Source organism: Lepidochelys olivacea, assembly GCF_965140295.1.
Source record: "Lepidochelys olivacea isolate rLepOli2 genome assembly, chromosome: 13".
Taxonomy (NCBI): Eukaryota; Metazoa; Chordata; order Testudines; family Cheloniidae; genus Lepidochelys; species Lepidochelys olivacea.
This window is the reverse complement of record NC_140423.1, coordinates 7,658,185-7,683,212: the sequence shown is the minus strand read 5'-3', so window position 1 is coordinate 7,683,212 and position 25,028 is coordinate 7,658,185. Positions and strand designations below refer to the sequence as shown.

General features: G+C 43.6%; 1 protein-coding gene across 1 annotated transcript in view; it reads left to right on the top strand.

The window, feature by feature from the left end:
• The window catches only part of SLCO4A1 (solute carrier organic anion transporter family member 4A1), a 47,513-nt gene extending 26,938 nt beyond the window's left edge, over nt 1-20,575 (top strand). The window contains exons 5-13 of the mRNA XM_084646437.1: nt 2,832-2,953; nt 4,060-4,171; nt 11,478-11,632; nt 12,473-12,668; nt 13,289-13,451; nt 14,813-14,985; nt 15,451-15,515; nt 16,314-16,462; nt 18,332-20,575. Of these exons, the coding sequence (XP_084502563.1) occupies nt 2,832-2,953; nt 4,060-4,171; nt 11,478-11,632; nt 12,473-12,668; nt 13,289-13,451; nt 14,813-14,985; nt 15,451-15,515; nt 16,314-16,462; nt 18,332-18,478 (1,282 nt within the window). The 3' untranslated portion in view covers nt 18,479-20,575. The remainder of the gene's footprint in view (nt 1-2,831; nt 2,954-4,059; nt 4,172-11,477; nt 11,633-12,472; nt 12,669-13,288; nt 13,452-14,812; nt 14,986-15,450; nt 15,516-16,313; nt 16,463-18,331) is intronic.
• Nucleotides 20,576-25,028: the final 4,453 nt, after the last annotated feature.

The window sequence follows — 25,028 nt, the reverse complement described above, 5'->3', positions numbered from 1 at the left end:
GTGTATGCAGCATGTCACCTTTTCCACTATGCCTCACAATGATCCTGCAGTCACTCTTTGATTTACTTCGAGGTTTTTTTCTTTTTCACTTGCAGCAGATGAATGATCCTTGCAAAAGCGTTTTAAGAGCAAGCCTGGCCTGTTATTTTGCTGTGACATTTGGTAGATTAGTAGACTGGATCATTTTGTTGTTGTTTCTTTCAACAACAAGCCTTGTAGCAAAAGATTGATCTGCTATTGAACACAGGCCCCGGTGACAAAAATAGAAATGAAAATGGAACCCAGAACTGATGAGTGCTCAGAGATAAATACAGTGTTAAACAACTTGTGTTTTCAGGCTCATTGTCATGAATGATCTGTTATAGTCGCCAATAGGGCTGTGGGTCTGAACAGAAGGATGGTCCAGAGGTTAGGGTGCTGGCCTAAAACTTGGGAAACCTGGATTCAATTGCCTGCTCTGCCATGGCTTTCCTGTGTGACCTTGGGCAAGTCACTTAGTCTCTTTGTGCCTCAGTTACCCACCTGTGGAATGAAGATGATAGTATTCCCCTATCTGTCAGGGGTGTGGTCAGGATAAAGACATTAAAGATTATAAAGTGCTGAGATTAGGGTGACCAGATGCCCAGATATTATCGGGACCATCCCAATATTAGGGGCTTTGTCTTACATAGGAAACTATTCCCTCCCCGCCCCCCAAAGTATCCTGATTTTTCACACTTTCTATCCAGTCACCCTAGTTGAGATACTATAGTAGCAGGGACCATATAAGTACCAATGACAAATTGTGTTGGCCAAGATAATAGGGTGGCTTATGGTAGCAAGCTCACATTTGAGCATGAGCATAGGTAGCCAGGTGTAAAAATATCTTGTTTATTCATTCAGAAGCCTGCTTGTATGCACAAATTTTGGAACTCCACATTAGCGACCTGGTTGCAATGGTTTCAACAACCTACATCTCCCAGTTTTGCACCTAAAGAAGCAGCCAGATTTTCAACAGAGCTCAGCTCCCATTTTGGCACCTAAATGAAAAAGGCAGATTTTCAGAAGTGCTCCCAGCAGCTCTTGTCACCAAAGTGGTGGGCGCTCCATAGGTCTCAATGGAACCTATAGAGTGCTGGGCACGTTTGGAATTCAGCTCAGCTGCCGAGACAAGAGCTGGGCTCTCTTGCAAATCCGGCCTCAAATGCTGAGCCCTTTTGAGTTCGTCTGATGTTATATTCTCAGCTAAGCTTTGTGCTGTTTCCACACACATTGATCAGATTTCAGCTCTTTGGTTACATACAGAAAGGGAAACGCTGGAGTACTTTACTTCCCCTTTGATTCCAGTCATGAAACCCAAGCCCTAAATTTACTCTGCCCCTCTCTCGTGATAAGACACACTGTTAGCAAACCGCGTAGGTGTTTGGAACATCTGAGCTTGGAGCAGCTTTGAAGCGGCAGCCCCAGGGGTTGTGTCACCGATGGAAGTCACCTGTGCCAGCCTTTGAATTTGTCTTTAGTTCAGAAGGATTATTTGTGCAGTTTATTTGCGAATAAAGAGCCCTTTGGCAGAGCTTCCATTGCACAGTTTGATGAGGGTTCTGAATACACAATCTTGTTCAGCCTTTTGTACTGGGTTTTGTTATGATTGACTTACAAGAGAATGTCAGGGGCTGACAGTGCTTTTCACACTGCTATTGAGCACTGACTCCAGCTGAGAACACCCAGCCACATGTCGTTCTTCTTGCCACAGTCCTTACTCAGCCGTACAGGGGAATATGGGGGATAAAGCCCTGTAATTCCCCTGCTTAGCCTTGGCCAGATTGTTACTGCAGCCACGTGACAGACAGCAGGGGCTACTCAGCTGATACTCCACTGCTGGCAGTGAATGAGGGCTTGTCTACACTACTTGCAAATCGGTTGATCCAGAGATCGATCCAGCAGGGGTCGATTTGTCGCGTCTAGTCTAGACGCGATAAATCGACCGCTGAGCACTCTCCTGTCGACTCCGGTACTCCACCTCAATGAGAAGCACAAGCTGAGTAGACGGGAGAGCGTCAGCTGTCGACTTACTGCAGTGAGAACACCGTGGTAAGTAGATCTAAGTACGTCAACTTCAGCTATGCTATTCATGTAGCTGAAGTTGCGTATCTTAGATCGACCCCGCACAGTAGTGTAGACGAGCCCTTTGGTGGAGGTGCTGGGAGTGGGAGGAGCCCTAGTTCTGTTCCCCCCACTTGCCAGGTAGGGTAGCTGTCTGGGCACGTGGAGGAGAGAAAGCTGTTTCTGTGAAAAGGAAGGCAAAGGAGAGAAATATTGTACCCCAAGTTCCCCAGGGGAAGGAAAGCAGGGTGGAGCTGTCACTCTCTGAGTCTCAATTCATTCTCTGGGTCTGCCCCTTGAATAGCACAGTTCCACACAGCCCCTTACCTAAGGCAGGCTGTAAAGTTAAAATTTAGCCCATAGTGATGTTTTAATAGTAAAGATAAGTCTCCTTTAGTTCCTTACAGCACAGAACCCCCTTGGACAGCAATTTTATTTTTCAGTAAGAAGTAAAATCCAAGGATTAAAATTTGCTCTCAGATGCACCAGTATAAATCTGCTATCTCCATTGCCACCAGGGGAATTACTTCAGATTTATACTCGTGTCAGGAAGAGCAGAATTTGGCTCCAAGTTTTCAGTTTGTCATGTGCACAAAATATACTTGGGGGCAGATTGCCCTCTGCCTTGCGCCCCAGTTTTACTTTGCTGACTTCACCTGCTACTCCTGATCCATGCCAGTGTTAGGGTGAAGCCTCTTATGTTCAGTCCCAGTTAGGTAACTGCCTTTCCCCCCTTTGTTCTTTTACAGAATTGATCTAACTCCAGATAATACTCTCTGGGTAGGGGCCTGGTGGATAGGATTCCTGGGTGCTGGAGCTGCTGCCCTTCTTACTGCCATTCCCATTCTGGGTTACCCTCGCCAGCTGCCAGGTATACGAAGAATGAAATCCTGAATAACTTCAGGCGGAACGCTTGGGGAATCTTCTTAATGGAGGACGGCTGCTGTTTCTCATTAGCCCGTGTTTCAGCGAAGCTATTGCCTGAGCCGTACTGCTGCTGGGATACAAACCTTGTTTCTCATTTCAGTGTCACAGATTTGATAAGTCTATGGAGGAGGCCGTGCAAATTGGCTGCTTTAGGTTGGAGTGGAAAGAACTTCGTCATTAGATGTTAATTACTCCAATGGGGCAGAACCCTGTTTCTTTGTTTTGTTACTATCAGCCTGCTATTTATGCTGCCCTTTATGCCACTAACACTTGCATTCAGGCAGTTAGCCTCAGTTTGCATGCTATACATATCTGCCTGTACATGCGGAAGGAACAGGATACAATTTTACCCATGTATTTTGTTCCCCATTAAGGTCTTTTGTTTGCTTCTCTCTTGTTGTCCTCCCCTCCATCTCTGTCTTTTGTCTTTTGTTCTCATTTGCTCAATGCTTGAAATAATGTGACATTTTCTGTCTGTCCTGCAGATGTGCATAATACTTTGATTGTCATTAACTCCTGCGGCTGTCTCCTCCTATTTTGATATCTGCCAGACTAAATGTTGCCCTTCTGGATGAATGCCAATGCATGGGGAAACAATAGGCTGGGGAAAAAGTTCTTTTATTTTGAAGTGTAATTTATACATTGATTTCACACCTTCCATTTCACAGCCACCTGTCTTTCCAGTGTTTTGTTGCCTTTATCTGTTCCGCCCCTTTATGCTTCTTATGAACAAGTAGTGGGGAAGTGGGGATAAATGTGAGACAAAGGGGTTGGAGAGACGGAGGGCTTTAAAGGCATAAATTGGAGTCAAGCACCCAACTCCCATTAACTTTCAAAGAGAGTTGGGCACCTAACTGCTCTTTGTTGGTTGGGAAGTGGTAAAACATTTACACAAAAAATGGAAAAAATTTTGTAGGAAAAAAAATCCTCTTTTACGTGGAAACATCAGGTGTATACTATGATGCTTTTTTCCCCTCATGAATTTGCTACTTGTGTGGCACATAAGCCGTCCTCTCATATAGTTTCTCTTTCCTTCATCAATGTTTTCAGGATCCCAGCGCTACATCATTATGAGAATCTCCGAGGCTCATCAGCTGAAAGATGGGAGCCATGAAACGGCATCAGATCCCGACTTTGGGAAAACAGTTAAAGATCTTCCACGGTGAGAACCTTTGCATGTGCATGACATTCAGAAAGCTCTTACCAAAATTAGGGGAATGGCCGCAATTTCATCTGGCTTTCTACAATAATAACTGAAATACTTTGCAATACCTGGGGCTTGATCCTGTAGGGTGCTACTGAAATGAGCTTGAGTTGATGACACTATGCATCTTTCAAGATCAAGCCAATTGTTCCCAAAGCACTTTACAAACATTAATACTATAATGCTCCTGTACAGATAGGTATCATCAACCCCATTTTACAGATTCAATGGTAGAGCCAGGAATAAATTTAGGAACTTTAGTCACCAAATGCAGCTCCATAGATGACATGGGGACAGTTTCCTTCATGGAACAGTTTGTGTTTCGGCCTTTGAAATAAAACCCATTTCAACGATGGTCCAGTGCACACAGCTTCACAGTGTGTTACAGCAACTGTTACCAGTAAGACTGTTTCCATAAGCACAATTTTGTGCCCACAGAGAACCACGTACCATCCGGGACATGTGACGTGGTGGGTTTTACAGGACGTGGCTTAATACCATTCACCACTGTCGACTAAACCAGTGTTTCTCAACGACCGGTACGTGGACCAGCACTCGTCCCGGAGATCTCCCTGACACAGTTTAGGAAGGCAGCAAGCTGGTCCCTGGTACCAGAACTTTTGAGAAACACTGATCTAAACTACATGCATACGCACTATTTTTTGATTCTTCCCCTTAAATTGGTATTATTGCTTATAGACTGCTCACTCTGTATCACTGCTCACTTGTGTATTGTCCAGTGTTGCCTCGTCTTTGTCTCTCTGAGCTTTTCTTATTTTCCTCTTATTTTAGTCCCGTGTTGGCTTCCTCATATGTCCCTTTAATTTTCATCTTTGTTTCCGTTCCTGTCTCATAGCAAGTCGAATACAGTATCTCTGTTTTGAATCTATTTCCTGTTGTCTTAGTTTTATCTCTGTTGGCTTTCTATTTTATTCCATTTTCCTTTCTCCTATGTCAGCCAGCTTCTTTGTGTTTTTTCTTCTGTTCTCTCTTTATGCAAAATAGCCGTGGCCACCTCATCTGCCACTATCCATGTTACCACAGCTACACTGCTATTTATATTCACAATAGCTTGATGAGAGACTCACACCCCTAGCTCATAGTGTAAACTTAGCCACACACACAGGCCAAAATTCAATGTAATTGGGAGTTATTTTCTGGAAACGTAAAGCAGGAAATATCAATGAACAATTGACCAAAATAAGATAACACCTGACTTCCGAGAGTCAGAATTTCTCTGTGCTGTTTTCAGTTAGCATTTAACTGGAGGAGTGTGGGAGACCGAAAGGATCGTGTCGTGAAGCTACGTGATACCAACTGGCAATGTTTGGGAGTTACTGGATGATGCTATTGCACATAATGTTTGAAGTTCAGGGATAGCTCAGAGGTTTCAGCATTGGCCTGATAACCCCAGGGTTGTGAGTTCAATCCTTGAGGGGGCCATTTAGGGATCTGGGGCAAAAACTGGGGATTGGCCCTGCTTTGAGCAGGGGGTTGGACGAGATGACCTCCTGAGTTCCCTTCCAACCCTGATATTCTATGATTCTGTTTTAACTGAATGTACAGGAGTTGGATCTTGGCGAAATGCTCTGTGTTAGTTGTGATGCACTTTTTTTGTAGAAGCTGAGTATAACACCAGGAACTGTATGTTTACTTCCTCAACCTCTCCAAGTATCATTCTTAGATACAACTACAGTCGACAGATTGTACCCACACAGACAAAAATAATAGCTGCTGCGGAACCATAATCCTGTTGCTAAGGGTGATTTGTGAATTTTAGAATCATTAACTGCCTCTGCACATGAAAAGGAGAATTAAAACAGAGATGCACAGGAGAATTTACCTCATACAATAGCCAACTTTGATTGACTCTAAGCAACTGTTCACACAGGGCAACACCAAAGCAGTTCGCCAAGGGTTAAGTATGTTTGGTGAAGAATATTGCATTGAACCAATTTCCACCTTGTTATTAAATGAAATTCTTGACTGAGTGCCATTTTTGGAGGTCATGACTCACCACATGGAAATTAAATTCAAAAACTGCATTTAAATAATGTTAAGGGAGCTGTATCTAAACTTCAGTGCTTCACACTCTGCAGGCCTCACTGAAACAAAACTCTGACCAACCTCAGGGGAGCTTTGCCTGAGTGAGGGCTGCAGGATCAGTTCATTTGCCTTGAACATTCCTTAATGTACCTAGTCTCCGGAGAAAGAGATGGCAAATAATTAGAGGTGGGCAAACCAGATCATATAAAGTAAGAGCCAGCCTAGAGCTGAATGTATTTTTATGCATCTTAAAAAATGAGTCAATTGTCCCTTTTATTAAAAAAAACAACCCCAACTTTACATGCGTCTGTGTTTGCTGGTTTGGTTTGAGAGAAGAAGAATGCCCTAAAGGGAAGTTGTTTGAGAGGAATGGATCACATCTGTAAACAAGGCAGCTTTGGATGAATGGGCTGATGTGTCAGTTACAAGGGCAAAAGGCAGCTTAGTTTTATAGATTTCAGAGTAGCAGCTGTGTTAGTCTGTATTCGCAAAAAGAAAAGGAGTACTTGTGGCACCTTAGAGACTAACAAATTTATTTGAGCATAAGCTTTCGTGAGCATCTGATGAAGTAAACTGTAGCTCACGAAAGCTTATGCTCAGATAAATTTGTTAGTCTCTAAGGTGCCACAAGTACTCCTTTTCTTTTAGTTTTATAGGAGCACCATTCCAGTTTTATGTTAATTAGGGGTGGGACTCTGGCACATTTTCTCGTGTTCTATAGAGTAAGACGGTTCCATTGAGATACATGGAATGACCTAGAATATGTAGAATAAGAAACCACTCAGTGTGTCCAAGTAGCCTGATTTTGCTCCTGAGAAAGCATGTACCACTTAAAAAATTATGCTATTTTCGCAGCCAGCAACAACCAGGAATGAAGCCAATACGATGAAACAGTCGATCAGTGAATTGCGGCTTGATTCCTGGTTCAGAAAGGCTTGATAAAAGTAGCATTTTTTTTCTACTTCCCTCTGCAGATTTCTATTGCATATTCCACTTTGGTAGTGCACATGAAAATGTCCACTGGTTTCAATCCAATAGAGATTCAAACAGAATATACAATAGACACGCTTGATAAATAGCTTGCTGGGACTGATCAGAGAAGGGGAGTTTTGTTGATAAAGTTGATAAACATCTGTTTTATGAGGATTGCTCATTGATATATCAGGCATGCACAATGCACTGTTCTCCAAAAAAAGAGCTGAGGTCAATATTATATTCCTGTCTTTGGATTACCTGCGGGGAAGAAGTGTTGGTTTGCATCACAACTTTAACACTGTTTTAGCTTTGGAAAGGGAGGAAGTTCATTGCTTTTCATTTGGTGCTTTTTAACAATAATCCTTTCAAAAGATGAAAAAGTCCCCATGCCACATACACCAAGATGATGCAAACATAAGTGTAGAGTTTTTAAGTAGCATGTTATTGACCTATTAAAATGTAACTAGACTGTGAATGCTATGACAACCCATTGTCCCTATTCTGCGCAGGTGAGTTGATCCTGCTCGTGGTCTCAGTGAAGTCAACAGGACTATTTGCATGAGTAAGGGCTACCCATATGGGTAAGCGTTGCAGGATCAGACCTTAATATATAGCAGGCCTTATCCCTGCGAGATGGTGAGTTTCCTCAGCTCCCAGTGAATTCAAGAGTCGAGGACATACAGGACTTCTCAGGAGTTGTGCAGCAGCTGTTCTGGATCCAAAGCCCATTGATATCAATGGAAAGATTCCCATTGATTTCAGTGGCCTTTGTATTGGTCACTACCTCTCAGGATCAGTCCCTACATGTGTTAGCAATAGAAGATGGGGCAGATCCTCTGATGGTGTCACTGGAGCTACCTTGATTTACACGAGTTGAGGATCTGACCCATGCACCTGCAGGAAAAAATGCCTCTCCTATGGTAGAATAACGACTGTCCTAGTGCTCTATTTTCTCTTGAGTGTAGCAGGTAGGAGCCATCGCACAATAGATGCAATCAGCCATATGTTTTCTAGTCAATAGATTAGGCATTATGCTTCCAAATAAAATACAGTCATGCAGATTAATTTCTTTCATGTTACAGTTAGGGGAAATAATAGGGAAAAAAAAGAAAAGGTCATCCCTGGAAGGATATTAAAGTAATTAAGCTGATTCTAACAGTTAGAAAGAACTGTCGCAATAGGGTCCTATGACATTACATTATAGGAATTTACCATTTTTCTTTCTTTCTTTCTTTTATTTCTTGGTTGTTTGGGTGTAAAGAAGTCATATACAGCACAGTGGTAGTAACTCATAAATATCTAACTGCCCAGAATGTGTGATGCAGAGACACCACATTAGAACTGGCCAGAAAATAGAACTTCCCTCCCACTGAAAATGTTTCAATTTGTTAGAGGGAAAAAAATCTCAATTCAGGGTGAAAAGTGAATAATTTGAAATGTTTCATGGGATGAAAAATTCCATTTCTGGAGAATCAAAATGGAATTTGTCAGCTTGCTCCTGGCTAACGAACTCCTTGGTGCCCAACTCCATGGGCAGCCAGCTTTCCGAGGAGTAGGTAGCATGGAAAGGCTGCTGCTCAGGGAAACGTATAGAAGCTGGCCCACCTGCCTCCCTGCCTGGTTTCCATCGAAAGTTTTGACAGGATCAATACACTCCCACATTTTGATTTAATCTAATCAGTATTTTCCAAAGAAAAGAGTTCCACCAGAAGTGTTTTGACCAGCTCTACTCATGTGACATCTAGTTGCATGGCTGTAGATTTGCCCCCATTCCACATTCTCTCCAAAGCAATAAGCAATTGTCAAGTGATTTTGACACAAAACACACACACACACATCATCTGTCTGTATAGAGAGCTCTGATGAGTACATCACTCACTGTCATTCCAGAGATAACCAGTTTGTTCCAAATTGCTTTGGGCAGGACTTTTCATTACATATAACAGCCTCAGAGGGGAGCAATTGGGGCAGGCTAATAGAGTTACATGACAGAATTTCAAGCCAGTTACAAAAGAAATCCCAGCAAAGCAGTGTAGATTTCCTAATTCAATATCCCAGATAGAGGAGGAGAACTGAGACTATCAAGCAAGCCTGGGGCTTTTTCTGTATCCAACAGCAGGATCGCTGCTGGATCATCTTTCTGCATAAATATGGAACATGGCAAATTGTCTGGAATGTCTGCTTTCCCCTAATAAATTCCAGTTAGTCAAAAGGAAAATGTATTTGCTAAACATACTAGTTAAACTGTGCCCCACTTTGTCTGGCCTTTGTTGATTGCTGTTTTACAGTAGGACGATAAGGTCTTTAAGAAAGTACTTAGAGCAGGAAAGAAACTTATTAGGTTTGAGTTGTAAAATAGTAAATGTGTGACACACAGGAGTGCTGGTATGCGACACAGCTTTATTTCCTGACCCCAATCACCTGGTCTGGGTCAGGGTTACTGTAGGCGCATCCAGCCGGGGCCGTCACTCTCCGGGGCGGCGGGGAACCAGACCGCCTCGCTACTTCTGTCATGTGTGTCGGGGAACTAGCCTGCCTGAGCAAAGAATTCAATAGCAAGCCCAGGCCCTGGGTCAGGGCAGGGCAACAGTCAGCAGCTCAGGGCCCTCAGGCAGGGGCTGAGCAGAGTTCAATAGCAAAACCCAGGCGCTGGGTCAGGGCAGGGCAACAGTCAGTAGCTTAGGGCCCTCAGGCAGGGGCTGAGCAAAGAGTTCGATAGCAAGGCCCAGGCTCCTGGCTCCGAGCGGCCTGGGAGAGGGGGAGATGGCCACCCGCGAGGTGGGTGGCAGGGGGGACGCAGGCCCACCCACTCTACTGCGTCCCAGCCCAGAGCCCTAGCAGCTGAAGAAGACCCGCTGCTGTGTCAGTGGGGTTCCTGGCCGCAACACACTGACATTGGCTCTGGCAGTGTTGCAGCCTGACTAGGGTCGGCTGCCCCTGGGCTACTTCCTACCTCCCCCTCTAGAGGTACCTGGGTCCAGCCGGCATCTTCCAAGGGATCACACACCATGGGCTCCTCAGGGTAACTGGCGCTCGGTTGGCTTGGTGACTCCTCGGGGTAACTGGCGAACGGCAAGCTTGGCAGCGTCTCTGGGCTCAGGCTAGCATCAGACATTGGCTGGTCTGGCCAGTCCTCGGGTTGGCCTCCGATCGCCGTGGTCTCCTGGCTGGGAGTCCACCACATGCATCTGGAGTCTCCGGTGGCTGTGTTTCAACTGAGCTCTGGGGTCGAGCTTTTATACTTCCGGTCCTGCACCTTGACCTCTGAGGGGTGGGCGCAGGGTTCGCTGGCTCCGCCACTTTGGCGTCCAGAGAGGCTTGTCCCTCTCCGGGACAGCGGGGAACCAGATCGCCTCGCTACAGTTAAAAAGATCAAGATCACTGCTTACTGGTATAATTCCCATAAACTGTGATGAGAATTGAGTGTATTCAACAGCTAGCAGAATCAGGATCTAAAAGGGTATTTATTGATATGCTGTCCTTCAATTCTGACCCAATTCGGAAAGGTACTGAGCACCCTCAGATTTTATTGCCCTGAATGGGAATTGAGGGCACTCAACACTTTGCAGAGACAAGCCCCGAATTTTCAAAACTCACCATCTAAATTGCACCCACAGAATTTGTGATTCCACCATTTGTGTCCGCAAGACCCACATTATTTTGTACCTATGATGTCAATGATTGCATATGCAACACCCATTTTGCATATGCTGGTCCCTGTTTGCTTATGTCAATATCAGCTAGGTGGGCACAACAGATGCATTCACAAAGTCTGCAGGTACAATCCAGGTATTCAATTTGGAAAACCCTCATTCTACATGAACAGGCATGTGGAAAAAAATACTGACAACATTGATCAAACTCAGTGGACAAACTTGAGATTTTCCACTTCCAAGGGAGGAGACTGCTGACAGGGGATGCTACCCAACAATGTTCACCTGATACTCCCCACCCTGAGTAGGTGGAGAGGGAGTGGTTAGAGAGGGGTGCTGCTCCTTGGCACCATGGCTGAATCAGCATTGAGGAGAGAAGCATGCTGCATTTTTAAAGAGCTGCATCAACTCTTTCCTTTCTTTTTCTTCCAATGAAAGATGGGGCAGCTGGGTACCGCCCTTATGCAAGGATGAGCCTAAAGACCCCCCTCTAGGCTTTAGATTCAAAGAGACAGTAATGAAGTAAAAGTGCACCACGCTACGCAATTGCATCATATTTGTCTTTTCTGTATGCCTCTTGGACTCGACAGATCATTATTGCTGCTTCTGAAGAACCCTACCTTCATCTTCCTCTGTTTAGCTGGAGCAACTGAAGCCACGCTCATTGCGGGAATGTCTACTTTTGGACCCAAGTTCCTTGAGTCACAGTATGGTTTAAGTGCCTCCGAAGCTGCTACCTTGTTTGGTAAGAAAACAGATTTTCAATAATGTCCATGTAAATTTTATATTGTCTAAAAATAGTAAAATCTCATGACCAAGGAGATGATCTCTTTTGTCACAGAGGCAAATGCAATCCTGACACTATGCAATAATTATACTGTGTGTAAAAAGTGGCTGCAGTCTTAGATATAAATGGCACCTTTGGACCCAGCAGACCTGCACCCTGTGTGTAGTCAGTGTTATATCTACTAACTTTAGTGGGAAACGTTTTTCCAACTTTTACACCGGTTGGTCCTGCCAAACCAACACAGAGTGAGCTGGGGCTTGTTCCTATTTGTGCACCATCAAGAGAACTGTCAACAGTGGTGTCTAAGTATTACTCAAGTGCAAATGAGGAGAGCATCTGAGCTGCAGAAGCTGTATTACTAGTGACATGCAGCTGGAAAGAACCCAGCTTCACTCTCAGATCCCAGACTGAGTTTGCAGGCCAGCCAATTAGAAAATATATATATATACACATACACACATATGTTTATACATTTAAATTGGTAAACTGAGCAAATTTTATCTGAATTCAGTGGGATACAATAATGCTATTCTTGGGGAGTCATTTTTCAGGGCAGAACTGCACTATATGCAAAAAATATTTCCTTATTTTCTCAGATTTTGGGGTAGGCTTTCAGAGCTGCTACACAGGGCAGAATGTTTCTTTTCTTTTCTTTTCAAGTCCTATAAATTCCCATCAAGAAACAACCCTAGGCCTGTGGCACGGAAGGAGTTAAAATTGTGCCAACTCTGTAGTGTATTTATTCAGACAAATAGAAACTCCCTTCCTGACATTTATGGGCTTGGTTTTTCCCCCTAGGTTATCTTGTCGTGCCAGCGGGGGGAGGAGGCACATTCCTAGGAGGATTCTTCGTGAATAAGCTTAAGCTTCGCTGTTCAGGAATCATCAAGTTGTGTTTACTTTGCACAGTGACAAGTCTACTGGCTGCTTTCATATTTTTCATTCACTGCCCTAACATGCCTATGGCAGGAGTAACACAGATGTACAACCGAAGGTAATAATAATGATCACAGTTCCCGTCAGGCATGTGTTGTGATGGTACAGAAACACGAGGATAAACTTGAGTCATCAACACTGAGGTTAATATTAATGCACTACAGAATAATGTCGCTGCATGGTTGCAAGGCTAACCTTATAGGCATGTTCCAAGTGTATGACTACACTCAGCCCAGCACCTTCCAGCATCCCACTACCTTAGCATCCCTTCTCACACACCCCTGTGCCCTCCTTCTCCTCTTAGGTCTGGTCTACACTGGGCGGAGGGGGGGGTGGATTGATCTAAGTTGCACAACTTCAGCTACTTGAATAACGTAGCTGAAATCGACATACTTAGATCTACTCACCGCAGTGTCTTCACTGCGGTGAGTCAACAGCTGATGCTCCCCTGTCAACTCCATCTGCACCTCTCGCTCCGGTGGAGTACAGGAGTCGACGGGAGAGCACTCGGCGGTCAATTTATCGCGTCTAGACTAGACGCAATAAATCGATCCCCGCTGGATCGATCGCTGCCCGTCGATCCAGCGGATAAGGTAGACAAGCCCTTATTCCACTCCACCCAGCCCTGGAAGATACTGTTAAAGGAATATCTGTTGACTAATCCACTGTTTCCTTTAGCATCTTACTGGAAAGCAGCTTAAACCTGACAGCAGCGTGCAATGCCGAATGTGATTGTCTAAGGGAGCTCTACAGTCCAGTCTGCGGAAGCGATGACATCATGTATTACTCTGCCTGCCATGCAGGGTGCAAAAAAAAATCATTCCTCGATAGTGGCAAGAAGGTATAGTTTGAAGAACCCAGGGGTTCGCAAAGAACATTAGTTAGCACATACGCCTTCCTAAATTCTGGCCAGCCTTGATGAAGTTACATTAAGTTTTTTTGGGTTTTGAGCTTTGCTTCAAATCAGATATAAACTGTAGAAGGACGCCCTGTGAATATGTAGGATTTGTGAGTGGTGGGCACCAACTGAGATTCAAGTACTCGACGTATGCTTCTGCTGCTCAGCACTGACCTAGACCTGCTGCTCCATTTTGGAATTTGAAGTTCCGAATGTTATTACTTAAGGGCCTAGACTCCATGCAATAGGTCGAATTCTGCTCTCGGCTGCACTGATGTAAATCCTGCATAACTCATAAATTCATAGATTTTATGGCCAGAAGGATCCATCATGATCATCTAGTCTGACTTCCTGCACATCGCAGGCCACGGAACCTTCCCCCCCCCATGCCTGTAATAGACCCCCCCAACCTCTGGCTGAGTTACTGAAGCCTTCACATCATGATTTAAAGAACAGAGAATCCACCATTTACTCTGTTTCAAACCAGCCTGTGCCCTGTGCTCCCACGCTGCAGAGGAACGATGTCTGCCAATCTGACCTGCGGAAAATTCCTTCCTCACTCCAAATATGGTGATCAGTTAGCCCCTGAACATGTTGGTGAAACCCACCAGTGAGACACGTGGGAAAGAATTCACTGTAGTCCATGTGGTGTCCCATCTCTGGCCATTGGAGATTTGCTACTAACAGTTGCAGATGGGCCACATGCCATTGTAGGCAGTCTCATCATACCGTCCCCTCCATAAATGCATCAAGCTCAGTCTTGAAACTAGTTAAGTTTTTTGCCCCCACTGGTCCTCTTGGAAGGCTGTGCCAGAACTTCATTCCTCTGATGGTCAAAAAACTTCATCTAATTTCAAGCCTATATTTGTTAATAACTGATCTCAACTCTGAATTTACACGGGTATAACTAGGAACTGAATTTGTCCCATTGTGTGCACATAATTCCCATTCTCAGAGCAGAGTTTGTCCCATTGTGTGCTTTTAATCCCCTGTTAGTATTTTGTGCACAGAGGGGACAGTGTGTGTGAGGGTGTTCACATCACGCAATAACTAATGTTTCCAGAGTTCAGAGCAGTCTTGTGAAGTTCATTACTACCCGACCCGATAATATCTGCACTGGAAACTGACAAAAGGCCAAATTCTTGGCCCTGCTGTGGTTGCCTTATTCTGCTCCAGGAGCAAAACCCAGCTGCAAAAACAACTGATCTGTAGGGGATTCACCATGTTCAATTCTAGTAATTGCCCAAATTATGACTGTAGAAACACTGTCTCTTTGGGAAATTGACGAGGTGTTTGTTTCCCAGGTTTACCATGAGTGTAGCTGTATCCTGGAGAATGATCCCACTGGTTCTGCCCAAGCGATAGCAGGGAGATGCACTTCCTCCTGTGAGAGAAGGACTGTCCTTCTGGTTTTCATGTTTTTTGTGATTTTCTTTACATTCCTATGCAGTATTCCTGCACTGACTGCAACTCTACGGTAAGCAGCGGAACCTTCTCTTTACTGTACAGCAGAAAGTAATTGAATGCAAATGTTTTCATTTTATCCTAGCAATTGTGGGACGGGGCCTGATGAAAAGGGCCCAGTTTTCAGCGTGTTGAAGATATCGAGCGTGATTCTCCATTCAGTCCAATTGTGAGCACAATCTGAGTGCTTGCGTCTGTATGTTGCTCATTTGTGCCCGCAGTGAGGTAGTTAGATGTGCAAATTCCCGGATTTGCCCTCACAATTCCAAAAAGTGTGGGCACAAATTTTGCTGGTGCACATTATGTCCACAAAAAGGGAGAATGAGCCTCATTCCGGCTGAAAATATCATCATCCCTTTATCATCAGAGTATACTGTTTGACGGTATTACGGGGTGTGGAGAGGCTCTTCTCTTTGGTGCTGGGGAGCTGCTCCTACTTCACGTCAGCATTTTAAAATTCTAACTTTGTGTGCTCCAGGTGTGTCTCCGACAGACAGAAATCATTTGCACTAGGAATCCAGTGGATTGTAGTAAGAACTCTAGGTATAGTATGGTGTGAATGTGTATGTTTTCCCTATTGTATTTGTAAAACACTTATCACAGGAGTGTCTGTGGGCCAAATACAGATAGTTTAAGGGAAGGGGAATGGGGACATGTGATGTTTGAGTGGAGGATGTTTTCTCTCACATACCTGCACTATTCATAAACATCCAATCCTGTTTGCATGTAATTTGCAAACAGGAAAAAAAAAGTTAAATTTTGCAGCTAGATTGTTCACTGTGAATAGCTCACCCAGCTCTAGAGATAACTTAATACAGAACAGCAAAGCTTCATACAGTATCATTAGCTTGAGTTTAGTAAATTAAGGTGCCAAGACACCAAAAGTTCCTTGAGGTCCTGGTGGGGATGCAGATTTGAACTCTTACAAGTATCGTATGCTGAAGTGAGATCCCTTGTTAACCATGTAATCTGGCTGTTGGAGGGAAAACTAAAACTCCCATAACATGTTTCCAAAGGAGTAAACAATAGCAGTGGGCAACTGCTCATTCCAAAAAGAAAATGGGTCCTAAGTACATAAGTCATTGCTGAGTTCATAGGCTGTGGTTTTCAAAGGAGCTGATGGGCATTAGTCACCCAACTCCTACTGAAATCCAGTAGGGTTTGGGTGCCTAACTCCTTTAGGATCTCTTTTGGAAATTCCAGCCATGCAGGTTGCAGTGTTAGCTTACTCAGTCACTGTACCTGCAAAACCTGACACATTGTTTCAAAAGTGCTTTGGGCTACCTTGAGGATAATAGATAGAAATTATATCAATTGATGTTCCATTCTGTCTTCATGCAGGAGGCATTCCCGGTCCTATTGCCTTTGGCTCTTTGATTGATCTATCATGTCTGGTGTGGCAGGACCAGTGTGGAGAACAAGGTTCTTGCTACGTTTACCAGAACTCCTCCATGAGCCGATACACTCTGGTTGCTGGAATTGTCTACAAGGTGATGCCCAGTTACTGTTTCGCTTTCACATCTCCTAGCCTGTGCTTTTTGCTTATGACTGGTTAGATGAGCAGCGCCGGCTGTGGCAGAATTTTGGAAACCTCTGTTATGCTGTTCCGATCACAACACGAATCCTATCTTCACGCAACTTTGCTGTGAAAACACAGCAAAGTGTTTGTCACTAAATGCAAATATTCCATTATGATTCACAATTTAACAACTTGTGGGTACCGTCATTCTCCTGACTCCATATTATTTTCCAAGCTAAATGTTTTTCGTCTAAAATTTTAGGGGAAAAACTCCACAAAACCCACATTTTATTAAAATCACTCACTCCAGAAGTGGAGTTGAGTATATAAATACGGTCCGTTAGCTAGTGTGACTCAGGTCACGCCGCTCGTGCTGTAAAGAAGAGTAAATAGCTATTCTCTGATCACTGCTTGAAAATGTCGAGAGGGCGAATGTTTCAATATTTGTGGTCAGAAAGCATTGTTTTAGCTCACTTAGCTTGCAGGTCACAATAGGGATCAGCAGCTGTGATGAGAAGGCATGTGTGTAGCAATGCTAGTATACACAGCAAAATACCATAGGTCAGATCCTCAGCTGCTCTAAATCCATGTAGTTCAGTGCAGTGTGGTTCCAGGTCTTTTAAATGGCTGGAGCATCCCACTAAGATCCCAGTGCAGTACCGTCATGGAGTCAGGTGATCAGAGAATCTAGCCCCTGCCACATGGAGTTCCTGGGCATGCAGCGTTGTACACTCCACAATCCAGTCTTCCCCCAGCTACTCAGCAAACTTACCTACTGGTGACAGTGAGGCCTTCGAAGCCAAGGTATTGCCCCTTGATGTAGTCAAAATCTCGCAAGTTGGGAACTTCAGAAGGGAATCATACATAATTGTCAAGAACAAGGTAAAGAGCTGACCTGCCTCCCCCCCCAAATCCAAACAGTTCTTCATTTAAAAACAAATCCCAGCTGCAAGAAAACCCAGTTTGTTTCCAAAATAATGGCACGGTTCTAGCCACGGTCCTTTTTACATGCAGGGTTTGATGCTATGTGATGATAGGCCATGACTGAAAAGTTCAGCTTCAGAACCTTTCCTGAAACTGCAATGGTTTAAATGGAGGGTTTGGGGTCAGTCTGTTAGAAAGATGACAGTGGGGGGCCATGTGTGAAGTTTATATGGGATCTTCATCATCGTCAAGGATTGTTCGGTCTGGATGAATCCCCCTCCATAATGCTAATGGGTATGATTGTCCCCACCCCGCACAGCATAGTACAGTGTCAGTCTGAAAACTATGACCATAAATTGTGTGTGTACTTTTATGAACTTTTATTTGTAATTTGCATCATGCTAAGCACTACTCACATCGTAGCAAGAGCTTCTAAAATAAGTTTTTAGGGTCTCACCCTTGTGCAGTCTTGCTTTGCTGCCTCTACATTCAAGGGAACTCTGCCAATTAGCTGGCTGCTCACTGAGGTTTCGTGCACGTTCCTAAAAAGTAGGCATGCACCCCTGCTCCTAATCAACTGGAGCATATTCCCAGAGCCACAAACGAATCTATTTTCCTGGCTAATCTCTTCCTTGTCATTATAATCCAGCCAAATCCTCCTGCACAGATCACCTGCATGTCAAATTGTCCTTACGACTCCCTCCCTTTTAATCTGGATCTGGGAAGCCTGGAGGGAGCTACTCTGCCGTTGTTAATTGGCATACTTCCACTGGCACCAGCAACACCACTGTCTTCATGGTTGCTCTGCTGATTTACATCAGTTGAGGATCTGGCCCTGGGTTTTTAAATAAGTTAGGGTCATGTTTGGTATTAAAAGTGGCTCTAACAGTAACAGGGGATGTCTTGATGATTACAGGTGGTTGGAACAGTCTTCTTCCTGCTGGCCTGTTTACTTTACAAACCGCCTCCGCCAGAATCCCTACCAGGGAGCTCAGATGCATCAGAAAATGGGAACTGTGTCCTCCAGGAGAACAAATCTCTCCAGACGCAAGCTGCTGAATAGCACTATAAATACTGCAAGGGACTTTCTCCCAGTCTCAGAAATACCGTGTCAAAATTTTGTTTTGTTCCTGTTTTATGATTACTATTATTATTATTATTGCTTTACCCTTTTGTTTTTCTGTTTAAAGAAGGATATTTGAAGTAAGTTCTGGTTTGGAGTAACTTTTTCTGAAGGGCAGAAGCACATGAGAGGATACTTACATTGATGCCATATGAGGATCCGTGCACTGATGCCAGACACTTACGTTACTCACTGGTAGCTTTATAGCACTTCTGTAACAAACCTGAACCACACTAAAGAAACCAGAGTACCACTGTGGGACCAAATTTCTCATCTGGTGTAAACTGGCTCCATTCACTTCTGCTGAGAATCTGGCCTGTAACACATACATTATAGAGCCATCAGTAGCACAGCACTTGTGTTCATACTTTTTAGGTCTGATCAACTGCCTATCCTCATGTTGACAATCTGCTACCATATGCAAAGCAAGGAGCAAAAAGAGTGTCTTTTTTGTTGCTGTAGCACATAAGCATTGCTCATAATGTATGCTCTATTCTCTCTCTGTTCAGTTCAATTATAGAACATTTAATTGTCATCGTTCCTATTACTTTGCAATGGTTTGAGATCATGGATTCCCTGGGAAGTTCATCAGTAGATCACATACAACACACTGTTGAAACTTGAACATCACTGGCTATTTTTAACTCACTACCCAAGCCTTTTTCTGTCGCCACCTCTGGTTTCCTAATTCCAGTCCCAGGATTTGCAGTATAGTTACAATCTGCTTTTCTTCCGTTGTTTTAAGATGGACACATTTTGTAACGACCTGTAAAGGCAGTTGGACTAGTTCTTGTCCTTGAGCTATTGTGCTGTTTGACGCAGAAACATATAAGATATGGATTTGTGAAATGTTTTGTTTGTTCTGCTCTGTAAAGACATTGTTTTTAAGTATACAGAAAAATCCGAACTAATTTAGTTTTTCTCCTTGGAAGAGAAGCCTAACATAGCAACAGACTTTATTGTATGAAGCCAATGAAGAAATCAACCAGATTCTCAGCTGGTGGAAATAGACATAGCTCTGTTGATTTCAATGGAGCTACGCTGATTTGCACCAGATGATGATCTGATCCATTGTTTGCAAATAAACTGGGCCACATTTTCAAAAATGCCCTTTAAATATGCACTGCAGTATTAACCGTATGTTGTTGGCAAGGACAAGCAATGGATGGCCAGCATCTGATGGCCAGATTTATGAGTGGCTGTCTCACCCACACCCACAAAATTAGGCAGGTATCAAAATCTTATTATTTGGCTCTTCAATGGTTGCACAAGCAAAAACTGCAGGTAGAAATTCAGCACTTGGATTGAGGCCCCTCGGACGATGCAGGTCCCTGAAATCCTTACCCTGCATAAAACTGTAGTGAAGAATTATAGGACAACCACTAACAAGCTGTTTAATCGACATGTAATGTTCACTACAAAATATTTAGAAAGATTTGTAGCTACTTTGTATATTTTTTTATCCTTATGTTTTTGTAAAAGAGGGAAGAAGGTTGAAAAGCTGTTTATAGTTTTTTGGCAAAGGACCAAACATTCCGGCGCCCAGCCGACACCATTAAACACAGCCATATCCCAGGCCTGGTGTTTCCCATTCTGCTGAGGGTGATACTGTGGTGGAGATATGGGGCTGAAGTAAAATACCCGTTCTTTCCTTGACACTCACTGTGAATGGGCTTTGAATAGGAGTTCCTCTGCCATCCGTGAATCCTCTTCCACCAAGGCCATGGATTTACTGTGCAGCAGCAGCCATTAAAAGGCCCATATTTCCCAACCGTTGTCACACCACAGCATCTAGGGATGTCTCTCAGACTCAGGCTAGTTGCACTATTGCTCTAAAAATAGCTGCATCGTAAACAACACATTGCAGTTGTGGCAGGGGCTGGAGCTTGGGCGCTGAATCCCCCAGCCCCAGCTGCAACTTCAGCAGCTTCAGCCCGAGCTGCAAGTTCAAAGCACTGTCTATATCAGAACTTTTAGAGCCATTGACCTGGGCTGAAAGGCTCACTCCAAAATGCCATGTGCACCTATCCTGGGAAACACTGCAACGTCTCTGGTATCATAGCGTGGTAACTACTGCTGAACACTGACATTCTGGAAGGCATCCATGGTCAGTAGCTCTGGGTAGTCATGGACCCATTGGTACTGCCTTCCCAGAATAAACCCCTATGCACTGGTGCATACAGAGCCCTTGCAGTATTCTGGGTGTGGCCTCCCCCTCTCTGCTGCTTGACACCCACTCCCCATTTTACACACCCGTGGTGATTTAAGGGGCGTGACTAGGCCCAAAGAGATTAACCCTGACCCGTAGTAAATGGTTCTTCATGACCGTCAACAGTTTTCTCAGGCACCTATAAGCAAGACAACCACTATCTACAGGAGTCTGCCACTCCAGTACACTATAAACAATAAACACATTCCAACACTTTGGGTACAAGCAGTAGCCTGGTGAGTTGCATGACATTATTCTGGGGAAATATTTTGTGCATATTGTACTTACGAGGTTAGAAGTGTTTATATATATGCCATGCTTTACTAGTGTTTATCAAATGAAATTTGTTTGAATTTATCATTTCAAGAGCAAAAGAATAGTGGTGTTTTATTATGTTGATGTGGTCTTGAAAATCCTTGATTTTAATTAAATAGCAAAAAAAAAAAAAAATACCCTGTTCCTATTAGGGCAACATTTGTATATAAAAAACTATGTGTGTGCCCATGGTATTTGAAAGGACATTTCCCCATCTCATGTGAAGTATTGTATTCCTATGACGTCACAGAAATATAAGCACTATTTGACAGGTCCTTTGTGTGTGTCTTGATCAGCTTCATTTCATTCTGAATGGTGCTTTTGAGGCAAACAGAATGAATTAGCTTATCCAGAGCTATAATGTAGTCACAACTGGAAAAGTTGGGGCGTAGACACCTTCAGCTCTCAATGAAACCAGTGAGAACTGTGGTGCTAAGCAACCCTCTGGACACAATACTTTTTAGTGCCGGTTAGCTCTTTGGATCATGATTGAAATTTTGATACACCACAGCTTTGTTTCTCTTTTTAACTACCACCCCTTTCTTCCTGCACTCATGGAGGAAGTTTTCAGAGCGGTAGCCGTGTCAGTCTGTATCAGCAAAAACAACGAGGAGTTCTTGTGGCACCTTAGAGACTGACAAATTTATTTGGGCATAAACTTTCGTGGACTAAAACCCACTTCATCAGATGCATGGATGCATGGATACTGTATTTTCCACTCCATGCATCTAATGAAGTGGGTTTTAGCCCACGAAAGCTTATGCCCAAATAAATGTGTTAGTCTTTAAGGTGCCACAAGGACTCCTTGTTGTTTTTTATGGAGGAAGGTTACACAAGTGGGAGTCAGGGAATGGGTGGGGTTAGGAAATGTGATCCAACACAGATTGAAGACAATGGAAAGCCTCCTGTTGACTTCATTGGGCATCGGGCCAGGCTCAGAGTAAGCAGACACCTAAGAGGAGCTATCTGATTCTGTTTCAGAGAAAGTCCATTCTGCCACTAGACTCCTTCCATCTGTCTAGTACCTTTGGGAAAAAAGAACACTATGATGCCAGCTCAGGTCAGTGGGCTTTTTTGGAGAGAAGCCTTGGTGGCATGGGAATTGGACCTCCTGAACTTCTTAGGGGTCATCTTACGGTACTGAGCTCAGAACACAACTAGGTTTCTTGTTCATCACTAGTTGAGACAGCACATGAAAGGACAACAGCTATTCCCAAAATCAAAGTGTACAGAGAGATCTAAGAACCCTGGGACAACCTTAGGTCAAGGACAAGTGTAGTAAACAAGAGCCTACTCTTGGATCTTTGTGGGAAAAGGAGGAGGGGACAGAGTATGAGCACAACCAAATGAAACAGAATGTCAATGTGCTTTTAATCCGAGGAGAGAGTTCTCTTCTGCGCTCAGCCCAGTTGGGACTCATTTCATTTTCTTTTCCTTGTTGTGCCAACCTGAATGCAGTGATAGGTTTATTTGTAGAAAACGAAGCAGTTTTCCTCTTGTGCCAAGTGCATTATTGTCAAATATTGAGGGACACATCCTCAGCTGGCGTAAAGTGAGGTAGCTTCAGCAGAGTCAATGGAGCTATGGCACTTTTCATTCGCTGGGGACCTGGCCCTGGTTCTGCACGGGCAGGACCAGCTGCCTTGCAAGGGCAAAACAAGAGGTCTTTGGTTATCAAAGAAGAACAAAATGAGCAAGATTAGGACCTCACTTAACGCCTGTGTAAACCAATGAGTTGAAGCCTATGGAGTTACTCTGGGTTTTGACCGGCGTGAATGAGGTCAGAATCCTGTACTATGTAAACATAGGATTGATTCTCTGCATGAAATAATATAGATAAACAATAGTTTGTACTGGGGAAAAAATCCACTAGGTATGAAAGCAAATAAACTGAGGATTCGTAGCAGGAAGAACTAGTTGTGAAGGGCCAAATGTAACAAAGCAGTAGGGTCTTATGGCCTATGATGTAGAAATCCTGAGCTCTAGTACCAGTGTGGCCTGCTGGGTTACCTTAAGCAAGCCACTTCACTGCTCTGTGCCCCAGTTTTCCCATCTGTCAAATAGGTCTAATGATCCCGATCGCCTTGTAAAGTGCTTTGAGATCTACTTTCTTTTTTTAGAAACTTCCAGGAGATTAAAAAATTCAGAGCTTTTATTTAACAAGATTTTTAAAAAAACTTTTTGGGGTTTTTTTTTAAAGGAATTCCCCCCCACTCCAAGGAATTGTTTTAGGACCTGATCTTGAAATTGGAGCTGTACACACAGAGCCTTGGGTCTACGAGGAGCTGTGCTGACTTCAGTAGTGCTCTATGTGAGTGTAAAGGTCAGCATGCATTGATTCAACTGCAGGATCAGGGCCTTCATTAACAATTACCACCCGCTAGACCAAATTTTGACTCTTTTGTTCTTCTTGATTACAAGGACAAGTAACAGCTTTGTTGAGCTTTACAGCCCTCTCCAGGTTCTTGGATGTTTAAAGCATGGCATTGGTGAACCACAGCGTACAGTACAGCTACATTAATAGATACAAAGGCAATCAGATTGCAAATGTCTTTAAATCCATTGTGTATATGTGCAGTATAAAAGCCTGCATTGTTTTTGTATTGATGCATTGAAATAAAATATAATTGTTTACAATGTATTTGTTAAGATCTTGTGCTGATTTTCTGGTAGGCATTCGGATGTTGCCATATTTTGGCTACAGTTAAATTACAGCACATTATACTTGGCTCAGCAGTCTCCCAAACTATGGCATTCCATTATTACATTTGTCATGGTTTGAAATGAGACTAACTACATGTCAATTCCCTTTTATTCTTGCATCAATAAAGTATTTTACGAGATCGATCAGGTTTCCTTCTCCAAGCTCTCTCCACTCAGGTTTCATGGGAAAATTAAGATCAGTTTTTTCCAATGGTGCAGATGATTCCTTAAAGTGTTTTAGTTAGAGACAGGCCTAAGCTGTAAAATTTGGATCCAAATTTCAATTCTTCCCGACCCTCAACTTCCCCAAACCTAAAGTTAGGGATGTTTAGATCTGAGATCTTGGTTTGATGCATTACAGAGATACAAGCCTAGTATAAATGTTGAATCTGTATATGAGACCAGATTGCAGGACTTACTTAAATCCTCATTGGGACAGCTCCATGTTCTACTAGACTTCTCTGACTTCGCAGGACATTGCATTGTTTTAAGGTGTCACAAATGAGTGGAGCCAGCTGGCTGGATTTTTCAGGCCTGAATCTGATCCAACTGTATTATCATGTCCACTATTACTGGAAAGGAAAATGTAAAATTCTCTTGTGGTTCTCTTTAGTGTTTCCATAGCACACATGTCCTGGGAGGTAGGGGGGAAAGCATGTGTTTTTAATTAGCTCACCATAAAAATAATTATGACTTTTATAAAAAGAGTAAATGTATGGACAAATTTCAGAGTAGCAGCCGTGTTAGTCTGTATCTGCAAAAAGGAAAGGAGGACTTGTGGCACCTTAGAGACTAACAAAATAAATAAATTTGTTAGTCTCTAAGGTGCCACAAGTCCTCCTTTTCTTTTTATGGACAAAGTTTTCACATATCATTTAGCTTATTATTTGAAACCCAGAAAGTCTGCGGTAATATCTGTCAATCTCCACTGAGCTCGCCCATCCATAACCTGCCGCTTGAACATATATTTATGGCTTTGTTGTGGCTCTGTGAGCATCAGCCACAGTGGGAGTGGATTCAGGGGTGTGCAGTTCCAGTGGGGGCATCCTGCCTGTGGAGTAAACAGGCAGGTAGAATGACTCTGGTAGCATTGGAGTAAGGCGCCCTGTGAAGATCATAGCACTTACTACCTTTCCTTGTGCAGGTGTGGTGTGCAGACTGTCTGCAGTTTGCTGGCAGGTGCTATAGAGGTTAAGAGGACATGGCCAGGGTGCACCTATTTGCGTTTTCCCCATTGTCTTCAATGCATACAAGACCCTGGAT